Here is a 23,382-nt window from a genome sequence, read left to right as displayed (position 1 = left end):
GACGTGCAGCGGATCATCTCCTCTTAAGGATTACTGATGAAGACTTCCTGTGTCTACAGAAGAAGAGAAACTCACTTTGGATTAATGCCTGCTGGGAGATTTCATTCTGTTTACCGTACCAAGCTGGAGAAGTTAACTGAGGAGACGTGACTCAGCGTTTTATTCACCAGAGCATCTTTTTTCCCTGGATCTCTACCCTGAAACGATTCTTTCAAACACTGAGTCTTTACGTACACACAGAACACAACACACACAAGAACTAAGAGAGAAGGGAAATAAAACGTACAGTAATGCTTAGACTTCAAGCCTTGGTGGTGTTTGGTGTCAAACCGGCAGCCTTTGAGAGAAGGCTCTTTTTCACTGAAAGCAAAGACATCTCAATAAGAGGTAAGGTAATAGCTTATCATGTAATACGACATGTTGTCTCCTGCAGGCTGAAGTAGACGGGAACATCGTGACGCTGGATCTGTCCGGCCTCATCTCCCAGACGGAGTACGATGTGGCCGTGACCCCCGTGTACGACGAGGGTCCCATCAACCCCCTGCTGGGCACCGCCATCACAGGTCAAATGATACACAGTACACCTAAGGTCTCCTATCATGAGAAATGCACTTTTTAATGTCTTTTCTACATCAACATGTTCTCACCTTGTGGTAAACCCTCGAGAGAGAAAGAGTTTGAGCTCCATCCTGTTTCAGAGGGAATCCTTGATGTGGTTTGGAACATGATATGGAGTTTAGTCGCGGAAGCATTTAACTGAGTTTCTAGCTATCTCTTATTTATTTTGTATTTAAAGTTCCAGACCCAGAATCAGCACTTTAGTAACAGGTATGAAATAGAGGGATATGAGGGATGTCTAAAATGAATGATCTGTTTTGATATTCTGAGCAAAACACTTCATAGACATGTTTGTTTATATATCTGAGACCCATAATACATACCTCAACATAGTATAATAGGAGACCTTTAAGAGTTCAAGAAATATACAACTTTATTTAAAAGATGTTTTTGGAAGTTATGAAGGGTTTCACATTGTTGATGAAACATTCAAGGACGTGTGCAGACAAACACAAAAGACACATTGGAGAAAAACAAAATTATATATTTAATATAATATTTTAAAAAATCAACTTTAAAACCATATTTTAGCCTTAAAAAAAAAATCGAATTTACTTTTTATTTATTGACATTCTTGTGTTCATAGACATGTTTTTTTTATATATATTTATATATCTGAGACCTATGCTATATGGCTGAAAATAGCATGGTAGGAGACCTTTAAAGAAACACGGTTGATGAAAACAGGACGGCTGACTCTCTGTCTCTGTGCTCAGATGTTGTTCCCGCTCCGAAGGACATCCAGTTCTCGGAGGTGACCCAGACCTCCTTCAGGACCACCTGGCAGCACGGCGCCCCCGACGTGGCCCTCTATCGCATCGGATGGAAAAAGAGGGGCGAGCAGAACCGAGAGTTTGTAAGTTGGACACTTGGTTTCAGCCCGTATAGATTTAGAAACCTTCTGTACTAACTGTAGACCAAGGCAAGTTTATTTATAAAGCCTGTCTGAAAATGAGCTGATCAGATCTTGGCCACTTGGTGATGTCACAACGATGTTTTGTCTTGTGTAACCATTAGCCAATCAGCAACCAAGGTAACCCCCCCCCCCCCTTATCACCGGAATCTCCTCCTAGAGCACCATTGAGTTCATTTGAACAGGACACACATGTACTACCCAATAGCATAGTGACGGCCCCTACACACGGCGGCGTGCGTTGTCGCTTGCCGGCGGGGGGGGCTGAAACTCGACCAACAACCAATCACATGTATCTCCCGCCTCAGACACACAAGCACGCTGTTTGATTGGCTGGAGCTTGTACTGGCATATGATTCGATTGGCTGACGCTTCCACCGAAAGCTTCAGAAGCTTCAAAAGTTGAACATTGCTCTACTTTTGCAGAGAGCACCGCGAGAGAAGCTACACTTTGCTCCCACAATGCACTTCGGCGAATCGTGACGTCGCCCCATTCAAAGTGAATGGGCAGGACCGTTGAAGCGGCAACGCACGCCGCCGTGTGTAGGGCCCGTGAGGCTGAACAAAAGGACCTCCGTGTAAATGTAGTCTTTAAAAAACCAAAAACATTTACTGACTTTTTTAGGATAGCTTAAAGTAATGTTTTAAAATGACAGCAGTGGCCTTACAGGGTTAACTGGCTGGATTATTTCAGGATGACAAAACCACAAATGCTTTTAGTTGAAATGACAACACTGGAGAACTGTCATGGAGGATTTGTCTCAGAAAATAAGATCATAAGAAAGATTGATCGTGGATTCGACGTGCGTCACAGTAGTTGTGTTTGCCAAATATAAACAACAATGCTCTCTTTGTGTTCTCCTCCTTATACTCTGGCCTCCCCTTCAGTAAAAACAGATCCATATGTCCAACCATCCAGAGCGGGTTGTTTGCTGCAGTCTTTAAACGCTGCTCAATGCGTGGTGTCTCAGACGTAGCCTTCTGACTTCTGAATCCAGAGCTTCCTAACAATCCGAATGATTTCTGAACCAAAAGGACGAGACGTTGCTTTCTGTTTCATAATTCACCGACCTCCATGTTGGACTGACTGAGGACTTCAGCGCGTGGTGGTGAGAAATGAGAGCAACAGATGGACGTTGAAGGAAAACAAATAACAACATGTTGCTTGTTATTATAAACAAATATCCATTTAGGCTTTCTGTGATCTGTCTCATCTCCTTCATCTTCCCCTTCGTCTTCTCCTTCGTCTTCTCCTTCTTGTTCTCCTTCATCTTCTCCTTCATCTTCCCCTTCGTCTTCTCCTTCATCTTCTCCTTCGTCTTCTCCTTCATCTTCTCCTTCGTCTTCTCCTTCGTCTCCTCCTTCGTCTTCTCCTTCATCGTCTCCTTCATCCTCATCATCTTCTCCCTCGTCTTCATCTTCTCCTTCTCCTTCTCCTTCTTCTTCTCCTTCGTGTCCTCCTTCGTCTTCTCCTTCGTCTTCTCCTTCGTCGTCTCCTTTATCGTCTCCTTCATCGTCTTCTCCTTTTTGTTCTCCTTCGTCTCCTCCTTCGTCTTCTCCTTCTTGTTCTCCTTCGTCTTCTCCTTCATCGTCTCCTTCATCCTCTTCATCTTCTCCTTCATCTTCCCCTTCGTCTTCTCCTTCATCTTCTCCTTCGTGTCCTCCTTCGTCTTCTCCTTCGTCTTCTCCTTCGTCGTCTCCTTTATCGTCTCCTTCATCGTCTTCTCCTTTTTGTTCTCCTTCGTCTCCTCCTTCGTCTTCTCCTTCTTGTTCTCCTTCGTCTTCTCCTTCATCGTCTCCTTCATCCTCATCATCTTCTCCTTCATCGTCTCCTTCATCGTCTCCTTAATCGTCTCCTTCGTCACCTCCTTCGTCTTCTCCTTCGTCTTCTCCTTCCTCATCTTGTCCTTTATCATTTTTTCTCCTTCGTCTTCTCCCTCATATTTTCTTCATCCTCATCATCTTCTCCTTCATCGTCTCCTTCATCGTCTCCTTCATCGTCTCCTTCGTCTCCTCCTTCGTCTTCTCCTTCGTCTTCTCCTTCCTCATCTTGTCCTTGATCATTTTTTCTCCTTCATCGTCTCCTTCATCGTCTCCTTCATCGTCTCCTTCATCTTTTTTTCGTCCTCTCCTTCTTATTGTTCTTCGTCTTTGTCTTTATTTTCTTCCTCATCTTCATCGTCTTCTCTAACCCATTGGAGTGAACCACAAAGGCTCTCAGACGACACAACTTAGGCATAGGCTGTTCTCCTTCTTCAACACATAGAACACTTCTTCTTCATCTTCTTCATCTTCTTCATCTTCTCCATCTTCTTCATCTCCTCATCTTCATCATCTTCTTCATCTTCCCACACTGTCTGTTTTTAAATCCCGTGTTAAACCCACTTCTTCTCCTTAGCATTCGTAAAGAAGTAGATGTTGCTTCTGTTTGCTTTCAGTGGTTTGTTGTTTTTACTATACGGTTGTTTTTATGTTACGTTTGTTCTGGTTTGTTTTGTGTTCGTATCTTTTATGTGATTTTATACTTATTTGTTTTGTGAGCTGAGCTGTGTGACTGTATGTCTCTCTGTACAGCGCTTTGGTCTGGAGGTTTTAAAGTGCTTTAGAAATAAAGTTGATTCTTCATCTTCATCGTCTTCTCGCTTGTTCTTAGAACCAAAAACCCATCTTCTCCAACCGGCTCTCCGGCTACACAACTCAAACATAGGTTTCCTCCACATCATAAAACCCTCCTTCTTCTTCCTCTTCTCTCTCTCTCTGTCCTCAGGCCATCCTGAACAGCGACGAGACGTCTCACGTTCTTCAGAACTTGGACCCGGACACGGAGTACTCGGTCACCGTCACGGCCATCTACCCCGACGAGTCCGAGAGCGAAGACCTGATGGGCAACGAGAGAACACGTAAGCATCCTCACTTTCTCCTGAAAACACGTTTCATGGTTTCATGTCTTCTACTGTTAATCTGTGTGATATCAATGATCTGTGAAGTGTCGATGTGAAGCACTTGATGTATGAAAGGGTTTATTATTAAATGATCCAACAGACGTTCAAATAATAACATGTTGTTTTCTCAACGTTTCTTTCCAGTGTTAGACGCTCCGAAGGGTATGTGATATAAGACAGGTTCACGATTCGTCATCGTTTTGTTTTTGAATCCATTTCATCCTAACAATACGTTTCCTTCACTTCATCCTCCATCAGTGTTCACCTCACATCGTTGTTCATGCATGTTGTTTGTATTGTTGTTCAGTGTTTCTGAAGTAGGGATGGGGCTCAGTCAACTTCTTATTTACTCAAATTCACCTTTCATCATTTCATCTAGCATTTCCCCAACTGTATTCCAAAATAAACTGTAGATATCAATCAACAAGTATTTCAAAATAGTGTCTCATCAAATGTATGTTGTGTATAATCAACAAACTTCTTTATAGCTCTATTGTTTTACGAGCAACGTTACTGCGGACACTTGGTCGTTGGCGAAACTCAGCCAATGGTTCGGACGGTATACAATAAGAGAAGATAAGATGGACCTCTATTCATTATGTGGAAATTCAGGAGTTTAAGCAGCAACAGAGTGAGATGGAAAAACAGGACAGTACAAGTTCACACAAGATTAAAGTAACTGTTAAAATAAGAAATGAATTAAATGAACACATTTAAACATTTGAGTCCAATCAAATACAAGATTAGCTCCGTTACCAAACTGCAGTGTAGGTATACAAATAGATGGTAGAAGAGTAAAGTGGACTATCTTCACACCTGTCGTTAGCATGTTAGCATGTTAGCATTACCTAAACTGATAATAACCCGTAGGCTACAATATTTTCACTTGCAGTTTAGACTACATCCCCCCCACTGTTCTGCTGTTATTACCTAATAATAACTTGGCGGGTGTAAAGTTGCTTTAGTCAGTGTTGTTGAGTTAGATGCTAACTGACATGTGAGCTAGCTAGCTAACGCCAGAAAGCTGTGCAGTAATTTATGTCATAACTCACTTAAATAGTGTTTTAATGTAAAATCCAGAGACTCAAATCTCTGTGTGGGTGAATCACGCTTGAGTTGTTTTTTGTTTTGTATCCATCTGTGGGGCTTTACAGCTTGCCATACCCACCCGCTGCTTCGTTAGCTCTGTATGTAGCGTGATTAGCATGTAGCTTTTGCCCACCAGTGCTCCAACTCCTATACAAACCTGCATTTTATTTGTTTTATTATCAAAATGTCATTATTACCCCCAAATAAGTACGTTATCATCTTTAAGTTTGTTATGAAAGGTGCCTCGAGTAATGTTTTTACAATCACACATTTTTAAAGTTGATTCAAAATGTCCTGCAATCTTTAAGTAATTGATATGCCTAAACGCTAAAGGGACATTTTTGATTCTGCAGGCACAATTTAGCGCTAACTATAATATAAAAAACATATATTGACTTTAAGATATTACACTTTTAAAAGGATCTGAATGAGAAGTCACTGACCTCCAGCTCTGCTCCTGATTTGCTGCTTTCATCCTAACATTTACCCCTACAGCAATTTTAAAAACTGCGCCATTGTGGGAGCATCATCATCATCACTGCCATCTTCATCCTCACCATCACCATCATCTCCATCGCTAACCCAACACATGCTCTGATGTTCCTGTTTTTCCTCACTGGGTTTATCTTTTTGCTCCCAGTGCCGACTGAACCTCCCAAAAACTTGAGGGTTTTTAACGCCACCACGTCTTCTCTGACGCTGAAATGGGACCCGGCTCCCGGCGCCGTGCAGAATTACAAAATCATCTACAAGCCCGGTACTGGAGGAGAGCCGCTCACAGTGAGTAAACCGCTGGGTTTATAGCATTTAAAGCAACACAAACTGAACATTTGGGATATAAATACGGTGCTGTCGTCGGCGTACGCAACGACCAGCTGTTTGCACAAATTATGATATCTACGCTTTGCATAACACAAAGAAATGCATTTAAAAGAACACAATAAAGTGCAATAAACGGCACAATTGAAAGTATTTAAAACACTACGAACATTTTGTTTAGATATAAATACGGTGCTGTCGTCGGCGTATGAAACGAACAGCTTTGTGCACAAATTAAAAAGTGGAAGCTAATATTTGGTTTGCAGGCGGTTAACATGTCTTTGCATTACTCAAAGATATGCATTTAAAAAGTGAAGTACTGTCTTAGAAACACACACATGAGAGGCTAAAGAATATTAAACACCTGAACTTTTTAACGAACATCCATCTGTTTGCATCTTGCTAATTATTTTTCTAATAATATCAGTAACAGTTTATATTAAAGTACACCAATTAATCATTAAAGAGTTGTTAATTAACATGCATATTATCAGTATATAGGCTCTTTATTAGTCATTATAAAACACTTATTAATGCCTTATTCTACATGACCGTATTCCACAAGTACTAGGCCATTAGTTGAGAGTTTTTTTTGAGAGTAAGTAAGGAAGTTGTTACATGAGTTTTGGTCTTATGCTCTGCTCAATATGGGCCTAATAAAGCAGCAGTACCACAAGAATAGTAATTCTCCCATAATAACACTTAACACATCTGTTCTTATGTAACAAGACATGAAACTACGTGTTTATTAAGTCTAATCAACTCAAAATTAGCTATAAATCAGCACTAATTACATCTCCAAATGTCATCACATAAACACAATACATGTTACTAATCCTTACAGTGTAAATGTAAGGCGTACACTTACAGTCATTGCTTTCTGACGGACTTGACCCTTTTACTCTTCAGGTTGCATAGGGGAAATTAGTAGCAGTCTACTCATGGATGTCTACTGCCATGCTATTCAGTTCACTTTCTCCTACTTCCTGTACCCGGTTTCCTGTCTAACCTTCACTACACATTTTACAAATATATAAATGTGCAAATATGAAACATACAGGTCAATATCACCTTGCTATTGGTAGCTGAACTGTCAATACCCCAAAACCTATTCTTAGATATAGATACCTAATTTTGAGTTATTTACACTTATAGTTTCATGTCTTGTTACATAAGAATAGATCATATTTGTTAAGTGTTATTACGGGAGAATTACTATTCTTGGGGTACTGCTGCCTTATTAGGCCCATATTGAGCAGAGCATATTAAGACCAAAACTCATGTAAAACAACTTCCTTACTTGCAATAAATCAGCACTAATTAGAGGGTTATTGAGAAAAAACTCTCAACTAATGGCTTATTACTTGTAGAATATGGTCATGTAGAATAAGGCATTAATAAGTGTTTTATAATGACTAATAAAGAGCCAATATAGTGATAATATGCATGCTAATGAACAACTAGTTGATGGTTAATATGTGTACCTTAATATAAAGTGTTACCATAATATCGTATTCCATGTACGTGTATATAGACTCTCCTTGCACTATCTCTATTTGTATTTCTTGCTCATCTCAAAACATTCTCTTGCCCTATGGTATCTGTTTTATTAGTTTTATGTCCTATATACTTATTCGTGTTGCTCTGTTGGAGGACTTCAGTTTTCCATTGCCATATCTCCACTGGAGCTGCTGAGCACATGAGGATGAGGAATTGAATCTTGAAACTAAAGCTGTGTTAAAGACGCTCTGCAGAACCAACGTTTCACACCTGAATTGGATTTAGTCCGAGCGCTGTTTTATAAAATATGAGGTTTACCAGAACACACATCTCTCTCTCTCTGCACTTATTTGAACACACTGATCTGTTTCTGATGATTAGAAGAACAATATGGCTGAATTCCTGTTTAGGGTGGACTTTCCCGATGTAGTCGAACAATGGTAGGTTTTGTTGGGCTCTTCCCGGGGTGTGTTGGTGCTCTCAGACCACCGGGAACATCTCCAACGTTCCTCCACTCGCTCGCTCGATGACACATTGATGGATATCTCAATGTGATGGGGAGCTTTAAACCTGTCAGAAGACTCTCTACGAGTCCCAGCGCAGTCATACAGACAAATCAATTATGATCTGCTTCAAATGATGGGAAGGCTCCCCGTCCCTCTGGAGAAACACTTTCAGGATGTTCCAAACCGGGAAAAATACATAAAACTCACCACGGAAAGAAGCTGAAGGATTAAAAGGCGATTTGATCCTCGTGAGTTTTTGCAGAACAGATCATTTAGAGTAAGGAATGTTAAAGTTATTTATAAAGGACTGAAACAAAAGTTGAATTGGTGAAAAGATAGATGATTCTTTCAGGAAAAAGGACACAAGCTCCACTAAATTCATGCAATTGAACCTTTAGTTCTGTACAATTAGTATAAAAGTTATCTTTAAGTACATTTGAAGAACTTATTGTCTTGACCTCCACTTTTAAGCCCGCGTCACACTGTCCCGAAATTGACACCAGATGGAAACACGATAAAGGAAATGTTCAAATTCGGCTCTGATCGTAACAACATCGGGCCGTTCGTGAGGGCATCTTAAGCCACCGGTGGAGTTTCTCAGGCCCCGGCAGCAACTTTGTGAGCGGCAACTTCGTAAGGCACTCGTGAGGGCATCTTGTCAAATCGTGAGGGCATCTTGTTAAATCGTGAGGGCATCTTGTTATCATCGGTGCCATCGGGCATTCGTCCTCACTCTGATCGGGGCGAATGCCCGATGGCACCGATGATAACACGATGCTCTCACGATGGCCTTACGAAGGGCAAAATGTACACACAAATTCAACACGAAAATGAACCTTCAAGGTCTTCCGGCAATTTTTTGGCATGCCAAAGATTTTGCCACCGCTCACGAAGTTGCTGCCGGAGCCATAAGAAACTCCACCGGCGGTCATACGATGGCTTAAGATGCCCTCACGAATGTCCCGATGTTTCTCCGATCAGAGCCGAATTTGAACATTTCCTTTATCGTGTGTCCATCTGTTTTATTGCACAACAAAATCATGTAAACATATTATGTAAATAACCCAATTTGTGTTCTGTGAAACTAAAAAGGATATAATATATTATTTTGAAGGCGAGGAAGTTGTTGTTGCTATGGAAACAACATGACGGAGAAAACTTAATATCTTCTACATATAAAGACGGAGAAAGTAAAGAACAAAGTCTGAAAATATCAGAACAGTATCATAATACTTTGTGTTACTTTCGTTGCAGTTGTATGTCTTAAATGTAATGTAAATGTTGCCTTCGTGTGTGGTTCGGGGCCACCTTCGTGCGAAATTCACAATTCCATATTCGTGTGTCCATCGGGTGTCAATTTCAGGACAGTGTGACAGGGGCTTTAAGGATTTCCATGCTTTTTTTGAGCCAAAACTCACAATATTCCCCTTTTTAGAATCAGATGTTCGCTGAAAAAATAGTGTTGCTTTTTGGATTTAAGGTCCAAAGGTAACGACAACTTTAAAGAAACGCAGAAGTGCTTTGAATATAACAACGCTCATTTTGTATTGCATGAATACTACCTGCACATTTCTGCAATTTGACCCAATAATTAAAGACGGACACATTTCTTTTAACCAAAAAAACGTGATAAACTAAAAAACTACACGTGTTAAAGACTTACACTTAGACTAATCCCCCAATAAGGGATGGGCTTTTTGGTGCTTTAAAAAAAAAAAAAAACTTCCTTGAACACAAGCTTTAAAAAACAGGATTCACCAAAATGTTACCCAACAAACTACCAAAGTTATATTTTGGTAAACAAAAATTTAAATAACTAAACATTTAATAAATAAATCGGATAAATGTAATCGAAAAGTTGTTCCTCTCAAAGTCAAATGTCTCCCAGTCTGGATCGACTCCTACGATCTGAGGAAACACTAAATATGTGTTTTGTCTTCAACATGACGTTGAAGACAAAACACATATTTGGTGTTTCCTCAGATCGATGAACTGTGATCTGAAATCCTCCTCTAATGAGACTCCCCATCATTCCATCGTCAGCGTGGTCAGTCCAGGTTTGGCTTTCAAATCTCTCGAGATGCTCGGAGACGTCCTGAAGGATTTCAGCAGCTCCCCTCCAGCTCTGTCTCCGAGCCCTTTGTCACTTTTTGACGTTTTGTTTGGATCTTCGGTGTCTCACATTCCTGCAGCGTGACTCCACGTGGAAATAAGCTGAAAGGAAAACGTACGAGAGGAATTTGGTTGTGTCCCTGAGATGTTATGACAGTGGGAATCATGATGTCAGCGGTTTTGAATCTGGCTGAAGCTCGTCTGATCCCGGACGCAGAGCAGCTGCCGTCGTGTCGTCGTCTCTTCTCTGACAGCAGGCGATGATGTCACTTGTTTGTGCAGATCAGAGTCGGCTCACTGCGCGGAGAGATGTAGGGAAACAGAAGATAGGATTGGGAATAATGTGAATATTAGTGGAAGACTTTAGGTGCTGCTCGCTGCGGATGACACATTTGATTTTATTATGAAGTGTAGTGGCGGTTGAGAGGGATAATGGTTGTGAACCAGGTGGTCTTGCTTTGAGTCACAAAGGAATATAATGGGAAACGTAGGAAAAGGTCCACTTTGGGAAACGATTATAATGGACTAGGTGCAGATCTACGCTGATGATCTACGATGTTCTATTGGTAAATATAGTGAAGTGTTTCGAGGAATTATAACGATAAACCAGGTGGTCTCTAGGGTTAGGGTTAGGTGCAGTTCTACGCTTCTGATAAATGTTAGTTTATTATGAAGTGTAGTGACGGTTGAGAGGGATAATGGTTGTGAACCAGGTGGTCTTGCTGTAACTGAATATAACGGGAAACGTGGGAAAATGGTAAATGTCCACTTTGGGAATGGTACGAATATACAGAAAACTATATATTATTTAAGGTGTTGTTCTACGCTAATGATAAATGTTAGTTTGTGAAGTCCACTGAGACAAATGTAACATTTGTGATATTGGGCTATATAAATAAACATTGATTGATTGATAGTTTATTATGAAGTGTAGTGACGGTCGAGAGGGATAATGGTTGTGAACCAGGTGGCCTTGCTGTAACTCACAAAGGAATATAATGGGAAAATGCTCAGGAAATTAAGGAAAAAAGTAAATGTCCACATTGGGAATAGTGCAAATATACAGAAAACTATATATTATTTAAGGTGCAGATCTACGCTGATGATCTATGATGTTCTATTGGTAAATATAGTGAAGTGTTTTGAGGAATTATAACGATAAACCAGGTGGTCTTGAGGGTTAGGTGCAGTTCTACGCTTCTGATAAATGTTAGTTTATTATGAAGTGTAGTGACGGTTGAGAGGGATAACGGTTGTGAACCAGGTGGCCTTGCTGTAACTCACAGTGGAATATAATGGGAAAATGCTCAGAAAATGAAGGAAAAAGGTAAATGTCCACGTTGGGAATAGTGCAAATATACAGAAAACGATATATTATTTACGGTGCAGATCTACGTTTCTGATAAATGTTAGTTTATTATGAAGTGTATTGACGGTTGAGAGGGATAACGGTTGTGAACCAGATGGTCTTGCTGTAACTCACAAAGGAATATGATGGGAAACGTGGGAAAATGGTAAATGTCCACTTTGGGAATGGTACGAATATACAGAAAACTATATATCATTTAAGGTGTGGTTCTATATATGATGATAAATGCTATTTCATTTGAAGATATCGTGAACTGCCAGGAAGAAGAATAGCTATAAACCAGCTGCACCCAAATCGTACATTTCCACATCTTGCTGTAACTCACAGTGGATTTCATGGGATAATGCTCCAAGAATGTCGATATAGTAAATGTCCACGTTGGGAATAAAGCAAATGTAAAGGAAGACTACATATCTTTTTATGCGTTATAAATAATAGTTAATGATCAAATATAGTTTGTTTTGGGAGAAAAAGTAGAAGAGATCCTGAAGCGGTTGCAGCTCGTGTTCATTAAAGGACAGAGACGGTGAACGCCTGTCCGAGCTGCGTCTGCCTCGTCTCTCTGTTGATGCACGCCGTGTCGCTCTGAAGAGATATTAAGCATTTAGCTGACTTCCTGTTTCCTGTCCACAGACGCAGGTTGGCGGGAAGAAGACGAGCGTGATCCTGCAGAAGCTGGATCCAGAAACCCAGTACTCCATCACGGTGGCAGCCGTTTATCCGACAGGAGTCAGCAGAGACATCTCCGGAGAGGGACAGACCAGTAAGAGACACAGTGTGTTTGCTCAGAGTGTCGTGGAGAGTCCCGTTGATCAACTGCCACACAAACTGTAAATGGAGCAGCTTTAGCTAACATTGCTCATCTCCAGCTGTTTCCAGATGATGACAGACACCTTTTTAAAATCACAACACATCACCAGCATCAGTTATGAAGAAAGGATGAAAGACAAGTAGATGGAGGTGAAAGGATACAAGAGAAGAATAACATGCAAACACACGTTACTACATACATGTCACATAGAGCACGTCACAACCATGACAGAAACCAGGGGTCCACGATCACAACGTGGAACACACATGTTTTTAAGTGAGCTCTAAAGGTGGGGTGTGTTTGTCTTTGATTTGAGTGGGAAGAGAGTTCCAGTTCTGACGTAACACAACATTAAAGAATAAGACAAAGAAGAATCAACACAGAGATGGTTGGAGTTAAATATGATGTCGCTGAACAGCATCATAAGCAGGGCTGCACATGACTTTCTCAGATGAGTACCTGGAGTCAGTACTCTAACGTCTAACGTCTAACGTACTCTCAGTACTCTTTGGTACTCTAACGTCAACGGGGGGGTTGGGGGGCTAGTGGAGTACTTCGTGACCACAGAGCGTGAACGTTGTGATCAGCTGTTTTAGCGCAGTTCTCCAGTGAAGGGGGGGGGGGGGGGGGGGGGGAGTCTCCCTCCGCAGCCGGTTGGCGTAGTTTTGGCACAATCCCTAAAATCAGATTTACTCAGGACTGTTTCCACTCGGACTTTAATACAGCTACACCATTGTTTGGTTTCCATGGTAACACGTCTCTTTAGTAGCGCGCAACTGAAAGTCTGAGAGGGTGAAGCAGATATTCACAGAAAACAGAACAAGAATCGACAACTACTCTACTCTCTGCTCACTCCTTTCCTGCCCACACATATGCTCCATCAAGGACGGTGCTACAGGCGGCAAGGCATTGCACTTAGAACTACAATAAGCATGTTAATGTTAATCTAACAGCTCCGGCGATCCACTAGCCCCGGCCCCCACAATCCCGTTGTACAGACCAACGTTAACAGCAGCCCTGTCTGTGCACACGGAGACCGACTCTGTCGTCCGGTGATCTAACCGCCTTCTGGAAAAGCGTCACAAGTACGTCGGTACGCAAATGCGCTTTGTGACACAAGTGACTGTACGCATTTCAGATTGTTGCCGCGCGTGCGTACCAGTTAATATGTTCACCCCTGATTATAAGAGACACATGGCCTTGCAGCAAAGCAGTCAATAGAGTAATGCCTATAGAGCTTATCTACTCCTCAAACTGCGTGCGTAGCTGAACTCTTCCTGACCTGATACTGTGTTATATTTCATGTTATTTCCCCCCAGACTTTGAATAATCCTAGATTCAAAGACCCTTTTCTGCTGATATGCCTCACAGCAGCTGTTAGTCACTGGAATAGGTATGCCTCCTTCCAGAAACTAAACTCTAGGGATGTAACGATACCAAAGACTCGGTACGATAATATCGCGATATTGAAAAATAAAGGAAAAAAATGTGAATTTCTTTATTAAATAATAAATCTGATTTGAGCAGCATTTCAGTAGGATAGTAGTATTTTAAAGTGTCAACAATATAATAATCAGACCCTGCAATAGAATAAATCATGTTTCACTTTAGTTTTTCAAGTAACTCAACTCTAACTCACTCACTCAGCATCATCAAGGTTATCTTTTAGGAATATGAGCATGTCCACATTTCCAGGTAGAAGCTGGGATGTTTGGGCGTTTACAAAATCCCCTGCTGTAGAAAAAACTCTCTTGCTTGGTACTGATGTTGCTGGGACAGAGAGATATGCTTTGGCCATGGGTGACAGCAGTGGGTCAAACTGTGCATTGTCTCTCCACCACTTCAAATACAATACAGTTGTTGCCAAGAAGGTGAGGCTTATTGACAGGGCCAGATATAAATATACTGTTGGTACTTGTCAATGCCTCTAGGTATGTACATGTAGGCCTGGAAATACCACTTCCTTTTGTGTTATCTGTTGTTTCATGTTCATGTTGTAACCATGTTGGACAGGTCTCCCTTGAAAAAGAGATTGATGATCTCAATGGGACCATCTGGTTAAATAAAGGTTTAAAAAAACATTTTTATTACATTCAGTCTCACGACGGGATGGAGAGATCTATTTACCGCGATATTCGATATATCGTTACATCCCTAGAATACTCACTAGTATGGCTTAAAGCACATTCAGATGGGTTCAGGTGACAGTGAAACAGGAACATGTGTTCTCTGGGGATGCACAATGGATGAAAGAGAAGGATGAGAGGAGTGTCAAAAGAACTATGAGTTCACAGGAAGACTAGACGTAGAGGGGTGTGAGCATGTGGTGAGGGAGATTATCAAATCGCAGGTCCGCTGCAACTCTGACTACTTTTACATCCAGGCTGAAGACTTTCCTCTTTGCTTTTAATGGAACTATTCACATCTCACAGTACACTGCACTGTAACTGTTATCCATGTTTTAATTTCTTTGCTTTTCAATGTTTCTGATGTGTTTCATGTTCTTAATGTCTTTAGCAAAGCACTTTGAATTGCCTTGTGTTGAAAAGTGCTATGTAAATAAACTTGCCCTGCCATATGTGTGTATAAAGTGTTGGTAGTAAGCAGCTGTGTTTGCTCCCGCTCAGAGCCCCTGGGGGGGGTGAGGAACCTGCAGGTGTTGAACCCCACCATGACGACTCTGAACGCTCGCTGGGAGCCGGCTGACGGCCGAGTGAAGGAGTACAGAGTGATCTATGTCCCCGCTGCAGGAGGAGCTGAGAGCATGGTAGGACTGGTAGGAACTACTTCCTGTGTAGGGAACAGGAAGACATGTTGTACCTTTGTGCATGAAGACAGGACATTTTAAAGATTTGAAGATTATTTAAAGACATCGAAAAGTGCATTTTGCCTAAAAGGAGACCTTTGAAGTCCTTTGCTTTAAAGCAGCCTATCCTGAGGTCCTTTAAGCCGAACCATGCACTTTTAGCTGCAGCCAGTATTTTATCGCTTTTATGAATTGTCTTTGTTAGTTTTGTTTTTCATTATTATGTGTTAAATGCCTATGTGAAGCACTTTGAAGTGTCCTTGAACTAACCTTGAACCTTTGCGATAAGAACAAGTGCTTAGTTGTTTTGAAGAAAGCATTAAACCCATCCGACTAACCTCTACGGCTCTCCGCAGTGTGTCGGACTAAAGAGTCAGAATCCCTTTATTCGTCCCACGGAGGGGAAATGTACGTTTGTTACAGCAGTAAAGAGCCACAGTTAACTAAGAAGCATGCATGAAAACACCGAGTTCTGAAGACATAGAAGCCAGGTATACATCGCACTGTTATTAACGGTATACATCCCACAGAGTTGGTGTTTAACAACAAGGGGTTTGAACTTAAACATTATCTTTGATTAAGACATGCACGTGTGCAGAAAGGCCTTCTTGAAGCTGATCATCCTGCCATAGCTGCGTGTCTCTGTCTGTCAGTGTCTCTGTCTGTCAGTGTGTGTGTGTCAGTGTGTGTCAGTGTGTCAGTGTGTGTGTGTGTGTGTGTGTGTGTGTGTGAGTGTGTGTGTGTCAGCAGCTGATGTGTGTGATTTGTTTGCTTCAGGAAACAGTGTCTGCAGGAACCACCAGCACCGTGCTCCGCTCCCTGCAGCCCGACACGCTCTACTCCGTCTCTCTGGTTCCTGTTTACCCCGGCAGAGACGGCAAGACCATGACCGAGAACGGCAAGACACGTAAGGCGACAACGCTGACGGAAACAAGTCCTAGAAAGTCCGACCTTGTGAAAGTTAAACAATATTGTTCTTAGACATAAAATACACTCTGTTTCACAATAACTATTACCGACACACATACATCTCATCTTATATTTATATATGACCCAAATACGTATATACAGTATGTTCATTTGAATTGTATCTTTAATTTTATTAGTCAAAGTCAAAGTCATCTTTATTGTCAATCTTTTAGTTTGTGATTGAAATACCGTTTCCCACAATCACGAATACCAAAAACTACAAATATATACAAATATGTATATACCTATGTATACACAATCCACATTAATTCATATCCATCTCTAATCTCTGTTGCTGATTAATTACTGAATTTCCCCACGGGGATGAATAACGATCCACTTTATCTGATCTGATCTCTGAACTTGTCCAGGACCTCTGGGGGGGGTGAAGAACCTGCGGGTGAGCGACCCCACCATGACCTCTCTGAAGGTCAACTGGGACCCCGCGGATGGAGCCGTCCGACTCTACAAAGTGTTCTTCGTTCCTGCAGCCGGGGGCCGGGAGGAGATGGTGAGACTTTGAGGAAGAATTAATCACAAAGTCACGGAAAAATACGTATTTATACATAAAATACTTCGCTGTACATCTCAACAGAAAGAAGTTCCTGCAGCTTTTAGCCGACATATTCTCTGATGACACAATAACAACTATTTAACTGCTACAAAAATACATGTAGGTCTGCTGCTCAGATTGTCTTAATTGGTTAATTGCCTGTTTTTAATTGGCTTAATTTTGTGCTTAAAGGGGGATCTTTTTGTATCCGACATTTTGACCCGAGAGATTTGAATTTGTCGGACTTTGACATATTTTTCCGGACGGAAACAGATCCGGCAGCCTGTTAGGAGACTTCTGATCTGAATGACTCTTTATTCTGAATCTCTGTGAACAGGAGCAAGTCCCCGCAGGAACCACGAACATCATCCTGAGGAACCTTCTGTCCGACACGCCGTACACCGTCTCCGTGCTGCCGGTGTATCCCGCCAGAGAGGGGAGGCGCCAGTCAGAGAACGGGAAGACACGTAGGTTACCTCTTATTTTACACGTTCAGCAACTATAATAATATGACATGTTATTTATTTATTTAGTGCTTTTCCTGGTTCTCAAAACGCTTAACCTATACAAGCTGTATCTACATACTTAATATGTCTATCTTATTTTCTAAGATTCTAAAAAAAGTCAAAAAAATGACAGGTCCGGAACTGTCGAAAGAAATTGATAAAACGGAAAAAAAAGACACCGGAAAATGTGGATTAAAATCAGAGATGGCAAAATTACACACATCCTTTCCTCAAGTAGAAGTACAGATACTCGTGTTTAAAAATACTCTGGTGAAAGTAGAAGTACTGACTAAACTTCTTTACTCAAGTGAAAGTAAAGAGGCTTTGAAATGTACTTCAGTAAAAAGTACCAATAACTAGCAGCTGTTTTAAAGAGTACCTGACCTCCCTTTATATTAATAGAACAATAATGTCATTGTTAGCTAATGAATGTTTCCATGGTGACCAACAGCAACATGACAACGTTTCCATTGGTCCCTCTTCTTTAGAGAAGACCAGGAAATGATGGATACACGGATCGTGTTCAAATCAATAGGCACGCAATGACTCTAAATAATAATGATCACGCCACCAAACAAACATTCAGACTAAAGGAACCAGCCTGTTTGGAAAATGAGAGAAGTAGAAAGTACAGGTATTTGAGTTCAACATGTGAGAAGTAGAAAGTACAGGTATTTGAGTTCAACATGTAAGAAGTAGAAAGTACAGGTATTTGTGTTCAACATGTGAGAAGTAGAAAGTACAGGTATTTGAGTTCAACATGTAAGAAGTAGAAAGTACAGGTATTTGTGTTCAACATGTAAGAAGTAGAAAGTACAGGTATTTGTGTTCAACATGTAAGAAGTAGAAAGTACAGGTATTTGTGTTCAACATGTGAGAAGTAGAAAGTACAGGTATTTGAGTTCAACATGTAAGAAGTAGAAAGTACAGGTATTTGTGTTCAAAATGTAAGAAGTAGAAAGTACAGGTATTTGGGTTCAACATGTAAGAAGTAGAAAGTACAGGTATTTGGGTTCAACATGTAAGAAGTAGAAAGTACAGGTATTTGTGTTCAACATGTAAGAAGTAGAAAGTACAGGTATTTGAGTTCAACATGTAAGAAGTAGAAAGTACAGGTATTTGGGTTCAACATGTAAGAAGTAGAAAGTACAGGTATTTGAGTTCAACATGTAAGAAGTAGAAAGTTCAGGTATTTGTGTTCAACATATAAGAAGTCAAAGTAAAAAGTCATAAGGAAAATAAGTAGTGGAGTAAAGTACTGATACCAGAGACATGTACTTAAGTACAGCAACTAAGTATTTGTTCTCCACTGCTTCCACCTGAAAGTCTGTAATAATATATATATATATATTATTATATATAATATAATATGAATGTCATTTCCCTGCCGTAGTGCCGTTGAGCGGCGTGGGCAACATGCAGGTGATCGACCCCTCCATCACCACCCTGACGGTGAGCTGGAGCCCAGCTGATGGGAACGTGCAGGGATACAAAGTGATCTACAGCCCCGTGGACGGAGGCCCGGACATCGTGGTAAAACTCTTTATTTCATCATTATAATACTTTTTATTTATAAAATTCGATCAAATGCACTTTAGAAGCTCCAGACCAAAGTGCTGTACAGACAGATAAACAAACAAAACAAACAGAAGTCCCACAGCTCAGCTCACACACCATAAAACAAGTACAAGTTCAAACAGTAGACCATTTAAAAGCAACAATCTACAAGATGTCAAAAAGAGGTGGCTTTTTAGCGGAGACTTAGTGACGTCATGCTTTCTGATTTTTACACTTCAAATCAGGGGGAAACCTCTCAATGCTTGCAGTAAAAAAGATGTATACAAAAACAGCTGGTTAGTCAGTTTTTTCCATTTTCAAGCTTCAAAATGTCCCAGTTCTGCAGCAGAAGCGAAGATAAAAGTCAGACAGTGTTTGAATTCAGACCCAAAACGATCAAAGTGACGTCCCCCTCTCTGACAGGATAATCCCATCATGCATCACAAAAGCACCAAAGCACTTTTTCATCCGTCAACGTGGGCTTTGTGTTCCTGCAGCGCAGCTTTTAGAGAATAAGTGGCTGTAAATCCCGCTCTCTGAGATTGTGTCGAGAGCGTGAAACAACATCTGGCTGACGGACGTGTTTGTGTCTCGTAGAAACGCTGCGTTGGTCTCTGACGATGACATCATTTACCCAAAATGTTAAAGTACTTAACCAGAGGAGTTCAGTGCGGCTTGTGTGGGGGTGTATATGTTGATTGTGGGGTTAAGAAGGAAAACAACAGATAATTAAGACCTGCAAATACCTGGGATTATTTAAATGTGTTTGATCTAAGACTGAATTTGTTCAATCCTAACGTTTTTATACATTTTAATGAATAAATGTGCCTAAAAGTTATTATGGTTGTATGTACTTTCTAAGTTAAAGATATCTTTTAAACAAATTGAGTGGGTCGAATAATTTGGAAATGTTAAAAAACGTTTTGTCGGAAGCGCTTTTAAATCTGTAATGAATAGTTTTATATATTTTAAGTGTGTTTTAATTGTGTGTGTGTGTGTGTGTGTGTGTGTGTGTGTGTGTGTGTGTGTGTGTGTGTGTGTGTGTGTGTGTGTGTGTGTGTGTGTGTGTGTGTGTGTGTGTGTGTGTGTGTGTGTGTGTGTGTGTGTGTGTGTGTGTGTGTGTGTGTGTGTGTGTGTGTGTGTGTGTGTGTGTGTGTGTGTGTGTGTGTGTGTGTGTGTGTGTGTGTGTGTGTGTGTGTGTGTGTGTGTGTGTGTGTGTGTGTGTGTGTAGGAGCAAGTGTCAGAGAGCACCACTAAGACGGTGTTGGAGAAGCTGCTTCCGGATACCCGTTACACCATCACTGTCGTTCCAGTTTACGCCGAGGGAGACGGGCCGAGCCTCAGCGACATCGGGAAGACAAGTCAGTGTTTAAACTTTTAAACGTTTGATTTCTACGAGTTCTAGAGCTTGAACAAACCTGAAAAAAGCACCCGAACCTCCAAGGAATCGTCACACAGATTGATAAAGATAAGAGTTAATTGATCATTTGATTGTTGTTTTGTTACAGCAGCATGTTAACAAGGCATTGCACATGCATTAAGAATATAAATAAATGGTAGATATTAAGTGCAGAGTATAACAGTTGATGGATAGTGAAAGCTCAAGGTAGAGACACAGTAAGAAAGCAGAAAAAGAGGGAAACAATTGAAATAACAAATGTAATATATATACCAAGAACATTTATAGAAATTAGTGATATTGAAGTTTTATTTTTACGGGAAAGGAACCACTTGCTTCATGGTTGTTCTTACATTCTGCTCTACTTCCCCATCGTATTACCAGAAGTGTCAAATCTTTTACTTGAATGTTATTCTTTAAAGAAATGTAGACATGTGGCTTGGCGAGTGAAGACGAATTTGACTCTTTTCCCCCGTGGTAACGAAGCAGCATCAATTGAATCACTGACAGCTAACGGCCGCCAGAAAACAGTCTTTTTCTGACACATCTGGACACGAACAGCTGTGCGCTCCAAATGCTCACTTCCTGTTTGGCGCTGACTTCCTGTTTCAGAGCCGCTGGGCTTTGCGAGGAACCTGCAGGTGACCGACCCCACGACGAGCTCTCTGAACGTCCGCTGGGACGCGGCCGAGGGGACGGTGCGAGAATACATCGTGACCTGGGTCCCTGTGGCTGGAGGAGAGCGGGAAGTGGTGAGAGAGAGACCGGAATATTAATTTAATTTGTATGTGTTCATGGTTTGCACAACTTCATGGATAACAATTGTTTACAGAACATGTCTCTATAAACACACCCTACCCGAAAAGGAGCAGGGAGAAGAAAATAATCTGATATGACCGGCCCCTTTCTCAAAAGTATAAAATAATTAGAAATAGACGGTCTGTCCGTCATATTTTCTTATTCCCAGCCAATCATAGCAGTATCGCAGGAAAATAAGAAAAACACAGGAACGTAGAAAAAAATACGTAGTTCCCACTTGACGGTTAACGGAACATTAGGATCAGATGAAGATTTTGTATTCCTTGGAAGGAAATGCAGGTGTCAGAGCAGCAGAAACAGAGAAACAGGTCAGTTTAGGTTTTCTTAGACAAGTTTACCATAACCTACGTCAGGGGAGAGTTTACACGAGGTCAGGGATATTAAAAAATATAAATAAAATATAGAATAAATAAATAATAATAACAATGTGCAACTTCAACACATAGCAGGTTTAGGAACAACACTGCAAATAAGTTTAAAAAAAAGTCAAGTTAAGAACCACATTTGATCGTTGCATGCAAAATACAAAGCCTTTCTTATTATTCGGAGGAACAGGCCTGCTTCTGTTCTGCTCACTCTTCTGGAAAAGTTCTTTATGTCCTCTCTCATATTGAAGGATAATCTTTTTCTTTTTGGCCTTGAATTCAAGTTTTCTCAACACAAACGGAGAAAAGCCAGCAGCTTGAGATGGTTACGCATGTTTCCGGGGAAAAAACCTTCTTTGCTGTCCAGGAAAAAGAGTTATATCAAAAGATGAAAACGGTTGGAACATTTTAAGAAATGTACGTTTTATAACCGCTGATGTGAAACATTGCAGAGGCAGTTTCTACTGTTCTCCATAGAGCCCGCGTCACACTGTCCCGAAATCGACACCAGATGGAAACACGACAAGGGAAATGTTCAAATTCGGCTCTGATCGTAACAACATGGGGCCATTCGTGAGGGCATCTTAAGCCGTCGTATGACCGCCGGTGGAGTTTCTCAGGCTCTGGCAGCAACTTCGTGAGCGGTGGCAAAATCTTTGGAATGCCAAAATATTGCCGAAGGACCTTGAGAAGGTTCATTTTCGTGTTGAATTTGTGAGTCCATTTTGCCCTTCGTAAGGCACTCGAGAGGGCACCTTGTCAAATCGTTTCATCTTTGTCTTGACTTCGTGTGACCATCGGTGCCATCGGGCATTTTTCGCCAAACGAAGACAATACGAAGGAAACAAGAAGCTGCCCGGTTGTCTTAGGAAGGCAACACGACTACGTGAAGTCCTCGCAATGCCGTCGTGTTGCCATCGCATTATAGTACGATGACATCGAGATTGCATTTATTGCACAACAAAATCATGTAAACAGATTATGTAAATAACACTCCAAATATTACATTGTTTTTGTTACTTTCGTTGCAGTTGTATGTCTTAAATGTAATTTAGTTTAACTTCCTGCTTTTATTTAGATGCTTTTATTTTGAAGGCGATTTTACGCTGTTGACAGGAAGTTGTTGTTGCTATGGAAACAACATGATATCTTCTAATTTACATATAAATACAGAGAAAGTAAAGAATAAAGTGTATGTTTGAATGTTAGCAACCCCGAATAGACACAAGCTCTCACGTTGAGTCTGGATATATTCTAAATCATCAGTAACGTCTACGACCATATTTCCGTGCGTGGTCCGGGTGCCGTCGTGTGGCCGTCTGTAGGCATCGTACTTGCTTCGCTGTTGCTTCGCTGTTGACCAAGTTCACAATTCCATATTCGTGTGTCCATCTGGTGTCAATTTCGGTAAAAGTGTGACGCGGGCTTAAAGCAGTGACAGTGTATTGAGGTAATCTCACTCGGTTTGAGGAATGTCGTGCATGAGTTGATTTGACTTGGAGAGAGATCTTCTTATTGGCAAGATTTCAGGACTTACTATTAGATTAAGCGGACGCAAATCAGATTTATACTCGCAGCAGAAGCTTTGGTGATTTACTGGAACGTTTTGGACGGAGAATATTTCTGCTCTTTGTCTTCAAACTTCTTCTGTTTCTCTTCCTGTTTCTGTTTGAGACAGTTTGGACCTGTGTCCAAGAAATCTGGGCACGCAGAACATTCAACTGAGAAA

At 41.0% G+C, this 23,382-nt stretch overlaps 1 protein-coding gene across 1 annotated transcript in view; it reads left to right on the top strand.

Annotated features, from left to right (window-relative positions):
- Positions 1–23,382, top strand: part of col12a1b (collagen, type XII, alpha 1b) — a 169,951-nt gene that overhangs the window by 75,441 nt on the left and 71,128 nt on the right. Inside the window, exons 27-39 of the mRNA XM_079645353.1 lie at positions 434–563; positions 1,335–1,474; positions 4,299–4,431; positions 4,618–4,635; positions 6,203–6,342; positions 12,502–12,631; positions 15,307–15,446; positions 16,263–16,392; positions 16,826–16,965; positions 17,345–17,474; positions 18,907–19,046; positions 20,302–20,431; positions 21,082–21,239. Of these exons, the coding sequence (XP_079501479.1) occupies positions 434–563; positions 1,335–1,474; positions 4,299–4,431; positions 4,618–4,635; positions 6,203–6,342; positions 12,502–12,631; positions 15,307–15,446; positions 16,263–16,392; positions 16,826–16,965; positions 17,345–17,474; positions 18,907–19,046; positions 20,302–20,431; positions 21,082–21,239 (1,659 nt within the window). The remainder of the gene's footprint in view (positions 1–433; positions 564–1,334; positions 1,475–4,298; positions 4,432–4,617; positions 4,636–6,202; positions 6,343–12,501; positions 12,632–15,306; positions 15,447–16,262; positions 16,393–16,825; positions 16,966–17,344; positions 17,475–18,906; positions 19,047–20,301; positions 20,432–21,081; positions 21,240–23,382) is intronic.

Source organism: Notothenia rossii, assembly GCF_949606895.1.
Source record: "Notothenia rossii genome assembly, chromosome: 8".
NCBI lineage: Eukaryota > Metazoa > Chordata > Actinopteri > Perciformes > Nototheniidae > Notothenia > Notothenia rossii.
This window is presented reverse-complemented; position numbering and strand designations above follow the sequence as displayed.